The sequence below is a fragment of the Prunus avium genome, chromosome 6 (genome assembly GCF_965620075.1).
Source record: "Prunus avium chromosome 6, drPruAviu1.hap1.1, whole genome shotgun sequence".
NCBI classification, from domain to species: Eukaryota; Viridiplantae; Streptophyta; class Magnoliopsida; order Rosales; family Rosaceae; genus Prunus; species Prunus avium.
In genome coordinates this window covers 12,058,199-12,078,090 of record NC_142289.1, presented here as the reverse complement: position 1 = coordinate 12,078,090, position 19,892 = coordinate 12,058,199, and the positions used below count along the sequence as shown (strand labels likewise).

Sequence of the window (19,892 nt, the reverse complement as noted above, 5' to 3'; positions counted from 1 at the left end):
TTTGAGAGTTTTATTTCATTATTTAACATTTTAAAGATTGAGGCAATCCCGTTTACTCGCGTTGGTGATCACCAACGCGAGCACGGTAACGACAAACCACGCGAACATGGTAACGACAAATCGACCCGATGCGCCCCTTGGCCATCCCTACTCCTTAAGTTGAAGCATAAATGTGTAGAAAGGTTCCACACTCCTCTATCTTTACAAAAGGCTTATATATATGTGCTTTGGATCAATCAAATTCAGAAAAATAAATCCATGTACCTTTCTAAGGATTTGGTCTTGGAGTTCAACTCAATTACTCAGATGATGTTCCCCTCAATTGCCTAGCAAAAAGTACTCCCTTGCCTGTTTTCAGCTAACATGCACAAGTTGTTTTTGGTCAAACATTTACAACTTAACCTAAGAAAACTTGAACCAAATAGGTCCCATAATCATGTGGAAATGATAGCAAACCACAATTTTCCAATTAGTACAGATAATCTGTACTGGTGATGTTATTCTAGTCATTGCATTTGTAAAAAAAATTTCTCTATAAATCAACATTGCAAATTTTGATCGTACATGATTTCAACATGTATTTATATGTAAAATCCTCATTTTGTTTTTTCGGATTCAAACACTTAGGAATTTTTAAGACGAGGTCCCTCTCAGATATCAATCCTAGTGTCCCACAGTTTCTATTTTGTTGGAAAATGTCATGAGTTCAAAATACATGAACGGCGGTAATGTTGATTTAGAAGAAAAAAATGTTAAAAGGTTTTCGTAAATAATTTTTATAAACTAACTTATACAAGAATAAATATTCTCTTCTTAAAAGATGTCACTACCATGGGAAAATAAATAAATTGTCCACCGAACTTTTAAATTTAAAAAAAGCAAAGCATGGATGGAAGGAAAAAAGTGAGGCACAATGATTATTTTCTCCATTACAGGAAATTCTACCCCCTAAAGTTTTTCCAAGATTTCATTTTTACAGCTGAGAATTTAATTACGACACAATCATATTCCCCCGCACGGCTTAGCAAGGGAAAATACCTTGGTCGTCCTCATCTTCCACCCATGAGCATGACCCAACCCAACCCCCCACGTGAACCCTCTCTCCCTCTCTCTCCCTCCCTCCTCTCTGCTGCTTCATTCTGCAGTTGCTCTCCAACTTCCACTTTTGCACAATGGAGATCAAAGTACATTAATTTATACACAACCCCACTTCCCATTCAACAAAATTCATTGAGGGTCTTTCTTGGATCCCAGATTTTCTGTCTTTTTTTTTTTTTTTGAATGGGATGGAGTGGAGTGTTTATGATTTAGTTCCATTGATCAGGGCAGCACCACTGAAGTGTAGGTGCTTGCTCATCAGAGAAGAAGCTGCAAGCCTCCTCACTGCTGAAGAAATTGTGCTCCTCTATCTTCACAAACTGAGGATGATAGGTCTTCTGGAACTGGAAGCAATTCATGGATGATGAGGAAGGTGAGGAGGAGGAGGAGCAGTTGAATTTGAGTGAAGTGGAAGCTGGAGACTTCATGAGCTGGTGGTTTTGGAGAATCCCAGATGAAGAAATGGTCAAGTTTGGACTGTTGTCTTCGTTCAAGATTGCACTTGAGTCACTGTCTGATGACCCGTCTTTGAAATCTGGGAACAATGAGACAGCTTCTAAGCCCACTGCTCCATTGTTGGTGTTGTTGAAGCTCTCAAAGTTGAGCTCTTTGGACTCTGTTGCTGGAACAGAGGAACCAGGAGGTGGTGGTGGTGGGGATTTGCTCTGCTCATGATCAACCACTTTGTAATTGGATTGATCTTTTGCCACCATTTGCTCTTCTTTCACTGACAGATTATTGCTCTCTGTGTTTTCCTCTTGCAACTTTGATTTCAATTGCTTTATCTGTAGTGGAACAAGTTAATCCAAAGATTTAGATCATATCCAACTTAATTAATTAAATCACCGTGACATACCATGTTATGTTGTCAAATTGTAGATCTAACACGACCCACTCAATTAAGAACATACATAATAAAACATTTATCAAACTGTTTGACAAGAGAACATTTATTTCGATGAGACTGGATCGTATATATACCTCCTTCACAAGAGCTTCATTCTCATGTTGGAGGTTGTCATAATTGACCTTGAGAGAGTCATAATTGGCCTTGAGAACGCCAAAGTCACGTTCCAATTGCTTGGTCTTCCAACGAGCACGGCGGTTTTGGAACCACACAGCAACTTGTCTTGGCTGGAGGCCAAGTTCTTGGGCAAGCTTCACTTTTCTTTCTGGTTCAAGCTTGTTCTCCACCTCGAAATTTTTCTCCAAGGCCTTCACTTGTTCAACGCTTAATCTTCTCTTCTTCTCGGAAACATGGCCACCCTCTTCCACACACCCTTCTTCGTCTAAGCCATCCAACATGGACTGGAAATCTCTCCGGTAAACATGGTTGTTTCTTGGACTGTGTTCCTCTGCTAAAACCAATTATGAAAACAAAAGAGACAATTTAGTGAATCAATCTTAAGTTTGTCCACATAATTAACAACTATGAGCTAGATCAGAAACAGGACCAAATAACTAAATAAGAAAGGAAAAACAGTGGATGTATAGACTTGAAATTAAAGTACCAAAACAGGAAAGAAAGAACACATGGATTCAATTCAACATGATGAATTTGAATCATAAAAAAGTGTCATGATCTCATGGCCATGTTTTTCTTTGTGATTGATCATGAAAAAGGTAACAAACAAAAAAAACACAGACATGGTATGTCTGAATCTTGGGTAAACACCAATAGAAAAAGGGCAATTATATATAAAATGGATTGTTTATTAAAATTAACCTGTTGATGGGCAGATGGAAATCATGGCACCCAATGAATCTGAGCTGCCAAGCCTCTTCATGATGACTACTACTGAGCTTGGGGAAAAAGCACTTTTGATATCAGATCTTAATAGATCAAGCAAGCTCCTTTCTTTTTATCCTTTTCAAAATCTTGGTTGTTTTTGTTTTTTTATATGTTTCAAGTGAATCTTTTAACAACACAAAGCAGTGTTCAGAGCAAGAATATGTTTACTTAAAGGAAGCGATGGAAGAAGAAGCACAAGTGCTCTGTCTGAAACAAGTAGACCAATTTGTATAGTGGTGTATACAACAACTGTGCAACAACCTACTTCCTCTCTCTGCTCCCTCATGTTTCTTCTTTCTCAATACTTCTTCTGATCCCTCAGTACCCATCAAAACTAAGGAAAGCAAAATCCCAACCCACAAAACAAAACCCAACAAGCAAGCAAATTTTTTAAAACAACCCAATGAAGTAAATTAACCAAAGACTCTCTCTTTCTCACTCCTCTCTCTCTCTCTCTACATCATTACTCAATCAATTCAGCATGGTTGTGAGGACTGTATAGTCTATGACTGTTCATCTAAAATGGGAAATTCAGAGGTGGAGAGAGAGAAAGTGAGAGGGGGGGGGGGAAGAGAGGTCTTGGATGGAGAAATGGGAAGGTTAGTGAACCAGTTCACAACCCAGCAGGCCTTACACTCTCTCTCTCTTTAAATAAAACCAACTTGGGTCAGATGTTGGGTTAAATTCTGACTAGGGTTAGGTACATTTACACAGCTGCAGTTGCAAATGAAATGAACGCAAATTCAATCCAAATGCAGTTTTCTTCTTTCACCGGTTATAGCCTGTAGCCTTTCCGGTTTATAGGAGATATTTTTATTTTATTTTATTTTATTTTTATTTTTTGGTGTTAATAAATAGTGAAGAGGGAGAGATAGTACCGTTGCTTGCGGAAAGTGGAGAGTCTGTAAGTCTGCTTTGCTATTAAGGCGGTATGGCTCGGCGTCTGGCGGCTCGGCTTTCTTTTAGCTGGAGCCAGATTTGGCTGGCGTCAGCGTATCATGAGCCAACACTACGGCATGGTCGGTGCGATTAATCGGCCACAGAAAATGGTCCCACCGCTTTGGTTTTTATTTCTTTTTTCACCCTTTCGTCACTGCAGTATTTGGGCCGAGATGAGTAATTCTTGCAATTTAAGTGAATTAAAAACACAAGATTAAACCGTTCATAAAAATAAAGAATACATGGTAAATGATTTTGTATTAGTTCTTTTTACATTTTAGCATTGTATTCAAAAGAGATATTGCGGGAAGGACTTCGTAATTCAAGTAAAAACACTAGTGAGGTTTCCATTCAATTTCGTTTTAAATATCACTTGTATACAAATATGATAACAAAACTTTGAATCTTCTAGTAAAAACACTTTCTTTTTTGTTTATGCTCAATGACGATAACCTTTTGTTGTTTGTTAAGAAATGTTACAATCTTTGCATACGTAAGTTAGGCCAGTTGGTCAGGGGTTTCTTTCCTCCTAATGTAACCACAAGTTAGGCCAGTTGGTCAAGGCATTGAGTCCGCCCATCTTGCATCGAAGTTCGAATCCCCCTCCTTATAGATTAGATTAATTAAGAGTAATTTAGAGCTCGTTTGGGAGTGATTCTTGATAGGCCATAATCACTTTTGAGGAGAAGCACATCAAGCACCTCCCATGTGCTTCTCCATAAAATCACTTAAACTGATTATTTGGAAAAATGATTCTCCATAAAAGCGATTATTGGCCTCTTCAGAATCACTCCCAAACAAACCCTTAGACTATCAAGAAATCAACCAGCTGTGGCCATATCCCTCAAGTTCAACCCAATCTTCTTTCATCAAGTCTCTTACTCATATATTCCAACTTTCTCCTTGATTAAGACATCCGAATAAATAGTTTCTTACATCAAATGCCTCAACCTCATTTGACTTGATTGATCTTGTAGCCATGTTTGAGAAAACCCTTCTAAGCTCTTAGAAATATGAACACTAGCCTATTGTTGACACTTTATTTCGGAGGGTCAACTAATTAAGGACTTTGATTGAGTCGAAGGTGGGCTGCTACTGGGTCAGTACTTGACGAATGGTCTTCTTTTCCTCACCAAGATGATATGCACAAGAGAAAATAGGTCACTTAAGACTTATATTTTCGAACCCATTAATATGTTTATTCATAAAAAGTAAGTAGAAAAGTTTCTAAAAATCTGCATTAATATAACAAAGGAGTTGAAAAAACCCTAGAAACCCTCCCTCTTTCTCCTTGCCGACAACCAACCTATTCTAAGTTAGGGGGAGGTGGCCACTGCCCCTCCTCCCTTTTGCCCATCTTCTCCATTTCTCTCCTCTATCTTTTTTCCTCCCTCTCATCCTCTCTTTCCACTTTCATGGGGGGCTTTTGCTGGCCTCTCTCTCCCCTTCCTCTTCTCCTCCCTAGATCTACTTGGATCTTGGATTTTTAGCCTCGATCTGTTTAGATCTAGGTCTGTTTGTGTGTTTGTTTTGTTTGGTTATTTTTGTAGTGTTCTAGGTGGCTATTGTTGTCTATGTCTCGGTGACGACGACATTAGTAATGCTGGATTGGGTCTCTCTTCAGGATAGTTGTGATACCTAGTGATTGATGTTTTGTCTCTGTTTCGATAGTGGGCACAGCATCGACGATGGTGATAATTGTTGGGATGTGGTTGTGTGCCCTATGAGGGGTTTCGCTTCGATTTTAGCTTATGTTTTGTTGTCCTTTTCCATTGTTTAGTTGCTCATTTGCAGCTTGTCTCTGCTTTGCATCGCTCGAAGACATATGTTTGGTCATAGGAGTTTATTTGTCAGGTTATGAGTTGAGTTGTGGTGCTTTTCAGAGGATTCTCTTGTTATTGTTTTTGTACTCTTCCTATGTGTGCTCTCTTGGGCGGTCAAAGGACTATGAAATTTTCTCATAGAAGGCTTCTTTTGAGAATTGGGATGCAATGCGGTTCTCTTTATGGGTCTATTGTGTTGGTGTTTAGTTTATTTTTTGTTATGTTCTTATAACAACCTTTTATGGTCTGGGTTGGACTCTTTTGTTAGTCATTGGCATGTGTGGTACTCTTTCCTACCCTGGAATTTGTCCCAAGTGGTTTTCCTCGGAAGGTTTTAATGAGGCTACTATATTCATGCTAGTCTTTGTATGCCGTTTTGGCTTATGAATGAAATCTTCTTCTAAAAAAAATTACAAAAGTTTCTTAAAATCACATATAATTCACAAAAAGAAAAAGTTGACATTATTTTCATTAAAGAAAATAGCATTTTTAAAAACTTAATTAGATAAACTTCAACAGTACAATAAAAAACATCAATAAGACATAAATACCAATCCCAAAAGGGCAACAAACTAACATGTAAAAAATAAAACTAAAGTAGACAAAAGCCGCACTAAAACTATTAGCCCACATCACAACAAATAACTAGTCCAAACAAAGCGCACAAACCCAACATAACTAAAGCCCTAAAACAACCCATGAGCCTAAACGAACCCTACCACCACCACTTGAAAAAGTGCCGTTGCGACCACACTCACCACCACATATGGGGAAAATATGATTTCCAACAATCTATATGCATATAAGAGCGAACAAAAAAACAAAAAAACAACCATACTAAAGAACAATGGGGTGATTTGTAGCAACCCCTGTCAAAGACGATGTATAATCAAATTTGGAGAACATGAGCGGTGTTAGAGAGTGTGTTTTGGGAGAATGATTTGATTGAGAATATAAACTAAAAGGGGTGATGGGGAACTTCAATCTAAGCATAGCTCAAAAGAATCACCATAAGGGACCTTTTATTCAGAACGCCCAGTGAACTTATTTATTAACCTAAAAGGAAAAGACGAGAAGAGATGAGAGGGAGGAGGGTGATGCTTCATCCTCCTTCCCCCTCTATGGAGTTTTCCTTTAGGACTCACAGAGTGAGAGAGCAGCTAGGGCTTTTTCTCTCAATTCATTCCTTTTTAAATTACGTGTAATTGGTGTAATTGATGTAGGTATAAATATGAAATTTAATGTTGAAATTATAAAACTTTTCAAATTAATACCTACAATCATATTTTATAGAGAGAAATGTACATAATTTTTCCAAATTTGACGTAAATTGTAATTAACTTTTGGAATATGAAAAGTACAATAAATCAGATTTTGAGCTTAATTAGGTAACATGCTGAGTTAGATCCTAGTCATGAGTTTTTAACTATAAAAATTAAATTTTATTTATTGATCCGCTATATCCGCTATATCAAACAAAAGGAAACAAGGTAAAAAACACCAAAAGAAAAGACAGAGCAGCTTGAAAAAATAATAAGAGAAAAAGGTTTTACTGTGCTTGGATTCCTGTAAATGAGTACTAATGTACTATCATCTAGGTTTGGCAAGGTTTTCAAGAAAGAAATGTTTTCTTGTGGGACTTGTTTTAGTCTGCTTATTTGCACAACTTTTTCTTGGGTTTAAGATTCCTGATCAGTGATATAATTCTCCCATCCTCATCTCATGATTACCTGTCAACTTTGGACGGCGAGTGGATAAACTCCACAGACGATCAATGACCTCATGGTATTAAACTTCTAAAAAAATATATCAACATTTAAAAGCAAAAATAAATAAGTACATAAATATAATGCATATGAACTCTAGGAAAATTCTTTAATAAGTATTTTATGTTAAAGATTGATTACATATTTCTAATCTCGACCGTTGGATTGTATATATGTTGCATATTAAATCTACCAATACATCTAATGAATGCAATCCAACGCCCGAGGTTAAAAATATGTAACTTATTAGAGAATCTCCATTCTAAAAAATATTAAACTTCTCTTTTTGGGCTACGTACAAGTTACAACCTTGTCTCGACTTTTTCTGCTAAGTTTACAAGCACGACGAGCATATAGGACATGCATGATTGCATGCTTTCCTTCCTTTCTTCAATATTTCCAAAACAACATATATGGAACATTCTTTCATGCTAGCAAAGATTTCACGTTAATGCTGCACTTGTTGTGTCACGAGGAATACAATGATGAAGTTGCACCAATTGTGGCGTGAAGCCAAGACTTAGGCCCTAGCAATCTTGACCCACCTAGACTTATGGGCGTAAAAGCTAGCCAGAATCACTGCCCACAGTTTTCAAATAGATTAATTCCCATACACAAAACGGCCTTAATCTCAAACTAACCAAATTGATCCAAGGAGAGGATTTAACCTCTACACAATCTGCTTCAAAACATGGTTTTATATGATTTCACAGCTACCCCGGATTGTTGACTTATCCTCAAAGATGTGTTACATTAATTTTCACAAGAGCATACGTAGAGCAGTTCGTATTATAATAAGAGCAGACATACGACCCATGCAGTGTGCCTAAAGCTTGTGGTATAGAAGAGCTTAGCTTTATGCCACAACATTATCATGTATAGTCAATTTAATTACATGACTAGACTGCTGATCTGTCACATTTCTAAGAGTGTGTCTCTTTGATAGCACGAAAAGCTAACTCGTACGTCTTATGAGAGTTTTTCGCATCGGATAGAGATGAGACTGACACGGATAAGATTCACTTTTTATTAGAAAGATAGTCAGAAATGTGGTAAATAAATATTATATATATACACAACTACCATTTATCCAATTGCATAAATAATATAGTTTTATTGAACAGAAAAAATAATTAATTTTCTAGGATATAATATGTACAATCCTTATATAAGCACTGCTAAAAACAGTGATAAGTAGCAGGCAAAGCAAAGCAAGCACAAGTGGGATTTTAGCTGTAGAACGATCGTCATATACATACAGATGAGAGCCCACCAGCATGATAATTTGTTTGCTGCAAGAGGTAAAAGGTGGACCCTTTGCATTATTTCTGAAGACAACAACACGGGTGGAGTTGGGTTCCCAAGTTTCAACATATATAACCCCACACAGAAAAGGAAACCAGATAGATGAGTTGTGGGCATGTGGAAAATCACAAAACCTGCACAACAAGTTAAAGTTCAAGAGGCCCTATGTATTCAATATATATATATATATAATCAGCTTCTGTTAAATTATAGATTTTGGCTTTCTTCATCTGGTTAAGTATATACGTAGGTACGACTTTGTAGATACAAATTATATTCATGGTTATACTACTCTACCTACATATATATATATATATATATATATATATATATATGTGTGTGTGTGTGTTCATAATAATGTCTCTAATTAAAGCACAAATCAAAATTCAATCTAACACTTTAAGAAAAAACAATCTTATCCTTTTAATTTTATAGAACGATTAATTATATAATCTGTTCATATAAGAGTTATAACCCATATCAGAAATTATCTAAACATTCATGCTCTTTATGCGTTATATAGATGTATAAAGAATATCAAATATATATGTCTATCTCTCTCATCTCATAATCTCGAAATCAAGATTGGTAGTAGTAAAGTAGGGCTCAAATAAAGAAAAGAATATTGGCGTTGGGCAGCTTGCATGGTGATTGAGTATGGGCCGGGACATATTTATTGGTGTCGTTGACAAGCACAATATATATATATATGCTGGCACGTACATTTCTTTGATTCATCATTTCAATTTTGTATGAAATTGGATAATGAGCATACTGCTAGATTTGGGTCATCATAACCCCCAAGAAAGATACAAAAAGGAAAGATTGCCTGTTGAAATATGAGTGATGCAAACTCAAGTCTTGGACCTATCAATTAAGCCACGATTGGCCAGGTCAATAAATTCTCAACCCTCTTCTCATTACTCCCCCAAAGTGCTCAAAACAAAAGGGATTTGATCATTTTTCCATAGCTTAGTTTTTTTTTAGCATATGGGGAAACAAAATTGAAGGTCAAACTGCCAAATTCGTGAGATTTGACCTGCTAATGATGTGTTTCAATTTAGAATACAAGATCTAAACTAAAATGTTCTTCAAAAGATGGGGCAGAATGTCGGGACTTAAGACATATGTGCTCTTTCTTTATCACTAATTTTAAATTATAGTAAATTATGGCCTTCATAATCCATAGCTTCATATAGTGCTAACTTTCCAGTCTTTTTGCATTGGAAGACAGCTAGACTAGGCCTACAACATAATCGCAATCAACTGGAGCAAATAGTACTACTGTGCCTAATCTCCCGAACCATTCAATACAAAATGATGCTTGTGATGACAATTTTATATATATGTGGACTGTGTTAATTATATGATTCCATTCCATCTTTTACTTCAAGAAATAATTCACCATCAAAGTTCCTCTACATGGCTTTTAAATTGATGTTTCAAAGATGATGACAGAGAACAGTCCATGAGTTCTCATGCTTCAGAGAGCAGAAAAGGACGAGAGCTTAACAGTGTTATCCATGTAACACATACGTCATTCTCTTTGTTTTGGGGTGCCTCCTCCTAGTCCCTAAGGCCTATAGCTTAATCATGAACGAGCTAGTGTGCTCAGAATCTTACACAAGGTGAAACAAAAGAACACAGAAAAAAAATATCAAAGGTATAAAATGTATAATTTGGTTTGGTGGGTGGCTTTGTAGAGTGTAGACCCCCTAATGGTAGGCAACTTTCTTTTTGGCTTTCTTTTTCTTACTTGCAAGTGCTGTCCAAAGGCTGAGTTAAAAAGTACGGGAAAGTAGAAATCTTGATCAAGACTGTTTTCTAAAAAAATCAGAAATAACTTGGGTGGCTTTGTTTATGATCTAGCAATTCTATACTCACCAATAAAAATAATAAAAAAAGATATTTAGTCATATACCTATTCTTAACACTAATATTATAGATAAACCTTAATTTCTATAAACAAACCAAAAAATAAAATAAAATAAATGACAGCTGATTCTATTGAATTTAATTTTGATTATTAAATTACTTTGATGCCCTATTGAGTGTTTTGGGTTTTTTCTATCAGGTTTTAAGATTAGGTTTGTTTTAAGAAATCAATGACAGTTTTGTAATTTAAAAGAAGTTAAAAGCTTTTTTGTTATGTTGTAAGTGAGTTTTGAGTGTGTTTCTAAAGTCCATTTCATATATGGGTTTTTTTTATTTTATAATTTAGGCTCCTATATTGGGTATAATAGTGAATCTCCCTAAAAAAAAAAATTCAGTTTTTGATGACAAACCAGAATTACAACAAATGGGAAAGCTTATTATAAGTTTGTGTAGTTAATCGTATACAGCTAAATTGCATTTCTTACCTAAAATGTTCTGAGCCTTGGGGCAAAGGCCAAGAATAACAAACAAATAGGTGCATAATATAATACCAAATGGTGACAAACTGCTACAGCTAGAGTACCTTTCTAAAAAAACTTTATGAGCCATGGGGCCAAGGCGTGGGGAAAAAAATAAACCCAGCATAACCTATAATTATATATCAACTGATGACTGTCAGGATACTTTAACTCCTAATCGTTGGGTAATCGAAAACCAAGATTGGTAGAGAAGGAGAATATTGACATCATTGGCTATTTGGAAGACTTGCTCAGCTTGCATGGTGATTGAGTATGGGGCAGGACATACTCATTGGTGTCGTTGACAAGCACGATCTGCAGCAGTACTACATGTTTGGTGCATTTCTTGTATTAATCATTTTTGTATGAATGGATAACAAACACTTCGAAAAGCACATTAGCTAGCTGCTTGATCTGTGGGAATGCTAACTCCAAGAAACAACAACAATAATGCTACGGACATCAAATTTGTACACCAAATAATTGGATCTCAATTTATTATTATTATTATTATTTAAATAGATTCACTTCAAATTACAAGCGATATTGGTAGATGGAGAATTAAATCTAAGACCTCGGATGCAGGAATAAACACTTTTAATCACTTAACCTATAACCCCTAGCCGTAACCCATCCCTATACCCTCCTTAGCCGCTCCACTCCAGTTGAAGCATTGCTCTCCATGAATAAGCAACTCTTGTATTAGATTCTATTTGAACTATATAGACTGTTTGTTATTAATTATTTTAGGCAGCAATGTGCTCGACTAGACAAGCATGTTTTCACTTTTCATTATGGGTTAACTTCATCCCAAATGCTTGCTTTGATGTGGAAACACTTTATTATACCTAAAGGTTACTGATTTATCTTGAAGTACAATTAGTACTTGTATATGATTATTATGCTTTAATAATAATTTGCAATTCAATTTAATTGTATTGTATTATTATATATTTTTATTAAAATAAATTATGTACCGAAAGATTTACATCTCAATGCTTCAAACTTTACGCCAGGACAAAAAACACTCATTTTTAAAAACATTTGGGTGTTATTAAATGTGGGATGTAGTCATTGTAACTTGAAAAATTATTTAATCTCAATAACCATTTCATGTTAGAGCAAACTTTTATATTAAAAGGGCCAAGTGGAAAATGACCTTGACTTACGGATAAGAGGTGTCAAGTTCAAATCCTCATGACATCATTTTTGTGTGTGAGAAATCCTCCAACCCTCTGGTTTAGACTATCGTTAATTTTTTTTTTTATAAGGGGTGCCTTCAATAAATTGCAAGGTGGCAATAAAATTTAACATTTTGTTTTTTGGTATATAAAAAAAAAGAGAAGACGCGTCTTTAAAAAAGAAGAAGGACATATTGCTACTTTACACAACACCAAATAAACGACATTTTACGAAAAAAAGTTCAAACAAAAGCAAAACATTGCCATTGTGGTTGAATTCCCTGTTGTCTAAAATGTGCTGTTGTCTCTTCACTGTCCTCTTCACTTCATCCTCCCGCGGACGATATACTCTTTCCCTCTCTCTTTTGTTTTCCTTCTCCACCGAGCCGTTGCCACTATTCTAACCCTAACATTTCCTTCAAATCTCAGCGATTGTCGAAGTCGTTGTATGATCAGGTATAATCTCTCGTGAACATTTTCGAATCGAATTCAGTGTATATATGTATGTACTGATTTTGGGTTTTTGTTTATTTATAAAGTTTTAATTTTTCTACTCTTTATTTCAGACCAACGAAACTCTCTTTCTCAGTGAAGTTCCAGCCTAAAGTACCGATTTTGGTTTCTCTCTCTCTTACTGTGGAAGTACCAATTGGGTGTCATCTTGCCTTGGGATTCTAGGGTATGCTGTTTTTTTTCTTCCTTCTTTCTATATATGTGTATGAATTGGATCTGACTATTGTCTGATTTGGGTTTTGGACAGTTTTTTATGTTCTTTTGTCTGCTTACTGTCTCTTTTCTTGTGGAGAATGTTTATATATATATATATATATATATATATATATATATGCCACATTTCAATTGGTGGTAATGGTTTAGTAATTGGGAGTTTGTTTTGGTTTGCCTTATTTGAAACTGTGACTTTAACTTCTTTCTGTCGGAAAATGGATTATTCTTTCATCCATGTATAATTTCATCTGTCTACATTCATTCATTTCACAAATACTGCTAAATGCCTTAAACAATTTGTTAATAGAGATCCGATGACATGAGAGGACCACCAAACCATGACCAGACAAACCCATTGTTGAGTGGATCAATCATAAGTCCCATGGCCTTACTTATATTGTTTTTCTTTTTTCTTTTTAATTTCGACTATTGTTATGCATGAATTTTTATAATGTCAATTTGTTGCATGTGTTCCAGTTTATTTGAGTATCGCTAGGACCTAAAGCAATTTTGCCTTACTAATGAATTTCCAGAGTACTTTAAGTACTTTTACATGCATTCACAGTTTTGTGTAAGTGTTGTAATTCACTGATTAAAATGTTTTTTTCCCTTAATGTATGCATGTATGTAATACATCAACCCATGCTCATTTTTTGCAGCTTGGAAGATTCAGGTATGGGTTTACCCAAACCCAATGAGACCTCTACTTCAAAGGAGACTATGGACGCTACCTCAAGTGGGGCAAAGAGGAAACGCGGGATAACGAGTATGCATCGCATAGTGAAGAATAAAAATACTGGTAAGAAATTAGTAGTGGAGTATACCCCAAAGGGCAAACCATATGGGAAGGTAGCATCAGAATTGGCTTCTTACATTGGGGTGCTGGCACGTACCACAGTCCCCATCAGTGTTGAAAGCTGGCCTAAGGTGGAAAAGGATTTGAAAAATAAAATTTGGGAATCTGTAGAGGTATGTAGTTGACTTAAGCTCATGTTCTTCGAATCTTTTCTTTGATAACCAATCTGCTCACTCCATTACTTTGTAGGCGGCATTTGTCTTAGCCCCTAAAAGCAGAAAAATGGTGTTGACCTCTGCATCCAATAGATGGAGGCAATTCAAGAGTGACCTAACAAGAAAATATATTATGCCATTTAAAGATGAGGCTGAAGCCTTAAAAAACCCACCAGAAGACTATGGTTTCATTAAGCAACAACATTGGAAGCAATTTGTAAATGGCCGTTTAACCAAAGAATTTCAGGTACAATGAGGGGATTCCATTTTGTTCCTAGCTATTTCCTTATTTGTTTTGCAGTGCATGATAGGACTTGCTAGTAAAGGAAGAGGTCCACACCATTTCCTTATATTTCTACCTTTCTTCATTCCTTTTTCAGTTCATTTGCCAATTAAAAGTGTCCAATGGCTTTGGAAGGAAACGGTCCACGCCACACCCCTCGCAGTGCATGATAGTAACTCTGTGTGCTTGATTTATAAAATGACTTACTTTCTGGTCATATATATACCACATAAAGCGAGATTCTGGTCAAATGCATACTGCATGATACTAAACACAATACAGATGGACCTCCTTTTGGAATATTTGTTGTTTATGCGCAGTATGTATTTGGCAATTTATTGTAATTTTTGAGAGTTAGACTTTCAGATTGCTGCTTTCTTAAACGACCAGAATGTAAGTGTTGAATTGCTCTAAAATTACATAGTTTAGCAGACCCTTAAACCAACTGTTATATGCCCAAGTTAATTATCATGTAAATGTCACCATTCTGGAAGTTCTATTTTGCAAACTGCTTTCTGATTTATGTTCAGTTGACTGCTTGAATACCTGCACTTCTAACTTGTTCTTTTCTAGCCAGATAAATTTCAAAAAAAAAAAAAAAAAAAAAGAGAGAGAAGGAAAAGAGTTCTGGAAGAAATGAAAAGTATGGGTTGGGTTTAGTTTTCATTGCATGGAGTGCTGTTAATTGCTTATTTGAGGATATTCTCATTTATGTTATATAATCTGGTAGATGAACTATAATTCTCAGAATTCATAGTGGTTAAAATTGAATTAATCAAGGTATGTATATCATCCCATTTTATACCTATTGTAGAAAGGTTAAGTACCTTTGTGGTCACTGGGTTCTTCACGAAAATTGAATTTGGCCACTGAGAAATGTTTTTAGCCAAATTAGTCCCTGTGTTTCCCAAAGTTTACAATTTATAGACATTTCTTTATCTTCTTCCCATGATTTCCCCCAATTTGTTAAACCCTAATATACCCCAATTTGTTGAGTTAGAGGAAGAAGACTGAAGTTGCCTCCTAAAAAAATAAAAATAAAAACTGCACTGAACTGAAGATAACAAAATGTCTATAAATTGTGAACTTTGGAAAACACAGTGGCCAATTTGGCTAAATTTTTTACTCAGTGATCAAATTGAATTTTCATATAAAACCCAGTGACCAAAAAAGTATTTAACCCTTGTAGAAACTCCATAAAATGACCAGAAACTCCATAAAGGCATGCTTGATTTATAAAATGACTTACTTTCTGTAAATTTTATACCTATTGTAGATACTCCATAATGAACAGAAAGAGAGAAGGGCAAAGTTTCAGCAACCCCATAGAATGTCACAAAAAGGATATGTGGGTTTGGAGGCAGAATCAGTAAGTTCATAGAATTCCAGAATTTCCATCACTTTCCATTTTCCTAGGACTACTTTGGAGGTAGAATCAGTAACCCATACATTTGATTTGGTCAGAGGAAAACTATGCCTGAGGATGAACTTGATGGGTCTCTACTTTGCAAGAAAGCATGTAAGGATAGAAAAGGGCAGGCTGCAAAAATTGTGAGTGCTAAATCTTTTATAATCTATTGGCTATGATATTATTATAACTAATAATGATTCATGTGTTTTGCATTTGTTTGCCACAGGACCTTTTGACGAAAGAACATTCTGAACATTCTGACCATTCTGAACATGCAGAACATTCTGAACATGCAAAGTATGCTGAACGTGGAGAACATTCTGAGCACACAGAACAGTCTGAACATGCAGAACCTTCCGAACATGCAGAACATTCTGAGCATTTAGAACATCCAAAACATTCTGAGCATCCAGAACATTCTGAACATGACGAACATTCTGAACATTTTGATGTCAGTCTCTTGTCTAAAAATAATGATGTCCTGACAATGGCGTTGGGAGCTCCTGAAGATTCTGGTAGGGTTAGAGGTGTGGGAGGCTTTTTCAAGCCAAATGTTCCACAGGCTCAGTTTGATAGGGAATATATTCTGGATGAGGTCAGGAAGATGATTGAGCAGCAGCGGGCCTGGTATGAAGCAAAGATTGTTGAGTTAGAGGCAAAGATCAATGGTAATATCCGGACCACACCTATCTCACTTTCAACTCCAGTTCCCAACCGTTCCGAGAAGGCAAGCTGTTCTGGGAAGAAAAAAAATGTCTTGGAGGATTATGCAATTAATTTTGAGGAATTGACAGTTGTGGGTAAAAGAGACACCATCAAGGTAAAAATTTAAAACATCATTTCTAATAGTTTGATTTATATCTTTTTATTGTATTTTATTCATATGAAATGTATGTATTGGGGCAGTTCGAACGCCCGTAATTTGGTGGAAAAGTATATACAGTGTTCTCCATGCTGTTCTGTTTGTTGAGGGGAAACTATGCACGTTGCAAATATGAATGCGGCCAACCAAACAGTCCACGGTGTTCCATTGGCAGAGGGAAATATGAATGTTCCTATTGATGTTGCCCTTGATAAAGGAGTGCTGCTTCCCATCCCAGTTACTGAGCAATAAGTGACCATTGGCCAAGCTGTAGGGTCTCATGTGGCTTGATCAACAGAGCTTGTTAGGTTAACATTAGAGGAGATCAATAACTCATGATATAGTTATAATATGTCACTGTTCAACAGTGGAGTTCATTTTATGATGTGCTTACCTTCAAACAGTATCATTTTAGTTCTCTATGGACTTCTCTTGTCTTCTACTATCGTCTGCCTTCACTTTTGTTTTCCAAACACTGTAGAAACGTCGAAAGACTGCAGCCAAACCTCAAGATTTACCAAAACAAGACGTGAACCTGCCCAAGTCCCTCAAGCTCCTATATCGTTATGCAGAGCATGCCATGCTGGATGGCAAAACTATCAGTATTGATATGGAGGAAGCAGTATTTGGTGTTGCCAAGACTGTATACATTTCCCAAGAAGATGTAATGCAGTTTATGGAAATGAAGGAAATCTCAGCCACATGCATAATTGTTTACATGAGGTAAATACAAATTTATTTATTTATTTTTAAAAAGACTTTTTTTTTTCAATGGGTAAATAGAAAATGCTCATGATAGCTTACATTATCAAATTATATTTCATATTTCTCTTATATCATTACGATCATTAGTTGGTTTTCTATTCTTATTTACTGTACCATTGAGAATCTAAGTTTCTTCATTATTTGGTACTACCAATGACTCTTATTTTCTGTAGAATGGAAGTGCTTATTTCTTTTTTTCTTTATTTTTTTGGATAAGTTGGAAAGGTCTGCATGCACTGCATAATATGCCATGAGGAAACTGTTCATTTTAATTTTGTTTTTAAGTTCTTGTTAATTTTTTTTTAATTTTACTTTATTTGAATCTGTTTTTTACTTAGTTCTTATGACTAGAGTTTTTTTTATTTAATTTTAAAAATATTTATGAATCTTTTTATTAGAAATTTGGATAGGACAGTGCTTGGCTCCTTCCCTGGAAGGAGCCATTCCTCCTTCATGCAAATAAGAGTTTGACACATATGTATCATAAAAAACACAAAAAGAAAAATTTATACGTACATGTCAAACTTCTACTGGCAGGCAAGTAGGATCCAAGAGAAGTAGCCAAGTAATTCCCTAAATGGACAATATTAGCTAACATAGAAAAACACAGGGACAAAATTGGCTAAATTTAAAATGCATTGACGAAATTAGCTAAAGGACTAAAACACATGGACCATTTTGGTATTTAACCCTTTTAACTGTTATGTGTGTGTATTGACATTGGTTTCATCTCCTTGGTCTTTGGCATCTGCTCAATTTGGGACGAGTCACTGCCCTGTAATTTTTTTTAAAAACATAAATGTCAGTATAAAAGCTGGTAAAAAAAAACGTGGGATATGATATGTGTAGACCCACTAAATTAATCCTTACACACTTATGTTTTTTGCAGGCACCTCTATGGTAAGCTAAACCAATCAAACATGGTTGATATGGTTGGTTTGACTGACCCTTCAAGCATCTCAGGTGGGGCAGGCGATTCCGACCAAAAATCACGAGTGATAGCAGCCCGGTTACAGAAAGGGTCTGCTGACCAAATACTCTTGGTTCCTTACAATTCAGGGTAAGTATAGCCTTCTATATTTGCTGCCAACCTTTTTGTGTGTGATGAACCGAGCTAGTAGTTGACTGTCAGGGTAAAATGTATCGCTAAATCATTTTTGTCCAATATGTAGTTATCATTGGATGTTGACCATCATCAGTGAAGACAAAGATGTGTGCTACTTCATGGACCCTCTTCAGCGATATTTCATGGACTCTCTTCGGCGGAGCATGCGTGAGGAAGAATGGAAATATGTTGTAAACAAGTAATTAGGTTTCCCCGCTTAACTTATTTAAATGAAATTATTACACTAATTGTTTTAGATTGTAACCTATCTTTTATGTGCTGAAGTGGGATTAGACAGTTCAACATCCAAACAGGCAGGGGAGTCCGAAAGCCACCCGTATGGAAAGTACTAACGGTATGTTATTATTATTCATTTACCTAATAACAAGTAAGATGTTTTGAAGCAATAAATAGCAACTGTTACACTTATTGAATTGTGTGTAGGGTCCTAAACAACCATCGAATATGGAGTGTGGGTATTATGTGATGAGATACATGAAAGAAATCGTAGAAGATGAATACCTTTCCTTTGCAGAAAAGGTACAAATAACTATTCTGATGTTTGCCGTGAGGGTGTGAATTTTACTGGTTTAACAAGGTTGTGGTGCTTCTTTCCTCCGCAACGTTCAGTTTATTTATTTATTTGCGTATTTGTATCATTTCTTTTTGCATTGATTGCTGTATATCTTCTGAGGTGTGAATTGCTAGTTATTATGCTCTGTTTGTAATGATCATCTGATAGGGATCAATTGTTCAGTCAGAGGCCACCATGGCCATATTTGTTCAGAAGCATAGTTGTTTGGACTTTAATGTTCTATGTTTTTCCCTTTGTTGCATATATAACAATTTATGATTTACTAAATGGTTCTTTAATTTGTTCCAGTGGAATGGTAAGACGTTAAATGCCTACACACAGACTGAACTTGATGAGGTACGGTGCGAGTGGACAGATATCATCAGTGACCATATGTAGGTGTTTGCTCATAGCTACCAGCTGGAAATTATATATCTGCAAGAGTTCGTGCGATAGATTTTTTATATATTCTCTTTCAATGATAGTTCAATTAATTTGTCTAGGGTTAGGGAGTAACTCCTTAAATTTACTGTTCTTTCAAGTATTTGGATATGTAAACCCCTCTTACTATCAATGGCAATTTAGTACTTCTCTAGGGGTAGACAAATTGTACCAAATTGATGGGATGTAGTAATGTTATGTTGATGATGGAAATTCTGAGTCTGGTGGTATTATTGAAAAAACGCAGGAAGATAAATGCAATCCAATTTGGCATATAATGTTTGTTGCCATTATGTTCATGTAGTGTACGTAATACAATAGTTGGCTTATGCGTCATAGCTAAGATCCCAAAAGGGGGATTCAGAGTGAGTACAAAAGTGGGAGAGTGTTTTTATAGGTGAGAGAAGGTCCTCATTT

The 19,892-nt window shown here is 35.9% G+C and overlaps 2 protein-coding genes across 4 annotated transcripts; one reads left to right on the top strand and one right to left on the bottom strand.

Moving 5' to 3' along the window:
• Nucleotides 1–890: 890 nt before the first annotated feature.
• LOC110745473 (homeobox-leucine zipper protein ATHB-6) lies at nucleotides 891–3,518 on the bottom strand. 2 transcript variants are annotated; one of them, XM_021945562.2, is made up of 3 exons: nucleotides 2,825–3,518; nucleotides 2,080–2,456; nucleotides 891–1,883 (listed from the first exon to the last, which is right to left on the bottom strand). In XM_021945562.2, the coding sequence occupies exons 1-3, from the start codon at nucleotides 2,883–2,885 to the stop codon at nucleotides 1,308–1,310; spliced, it is 1,014 nt and encodes a 337-aa protein (XP_021801254.1). In that variant the 5' UTR covers nucleotides 2,886–3,518; the 3' UTR covers nucleotides 891–1,307. The 2 variants fall into 2 exon arrangements, with proteins under 2 accessions (XP_021801254.1, XP_021801255.1); XM_021945563.2 differs by having other exon boundaries at nucleotides 2,080–2,453; nucleotides 2,825–3,517.
• An 8,983-nt stretch (nucleotides 3,519–12,501) lies between these two features.
• Nucleotides 12,502–19,688, top strand: LOC110745471 (uncharacterized). Of its 2 annotated transcripts, XM_021945559.2 has the most exons (13): nucleotides 12,503–12,753; nucleotides 12,864–12,976; nucleotides 13,683–13,992; nucleotides 14,069–14,281; nucleotides 15,594–15,686; nucleotides 15,782–15,868; nucleotides 15,955–16,548; nucleotides 17,072–17,313; nucleotides 18,245–18,415; nucleotides 18,528–18,659; nucleotides 18,746–18,815; nucleotides 18,905–19,000; nucleotides 19,344–19,688. In XM_021945559.2, the coding sequence occupies exons 3-13, from the start codon at nucleotides 13,699–13,701 to the stop codon at nucleotides 19,431–19,433; spliced, it is 2,082 nt and encodes a 693-aa protein (XP_021801251.2). In that variant the 5' UTR covers nucleotides 12,503–12,753; nucleotides 12,864–12,976; nucleotides 13,683–13,698; the 3' UTR covers nucleotides 19,434–19,688. The 2 variants fall into 2 exon arrangements, 1 of the variants encoding a protein (XP_021801251.2); XR_015836691.1 differs by lacking the exon at nucleotides 19,344–19,688 and having other exon boundaries at nucleotides 12,502–12,753; nucleotides 18,528–18,667; nucleotides 18,905–18,949.
• The last annotated feature ends 204 nt before the right edge of the window (nucleotides 19,689–19,892 follow it).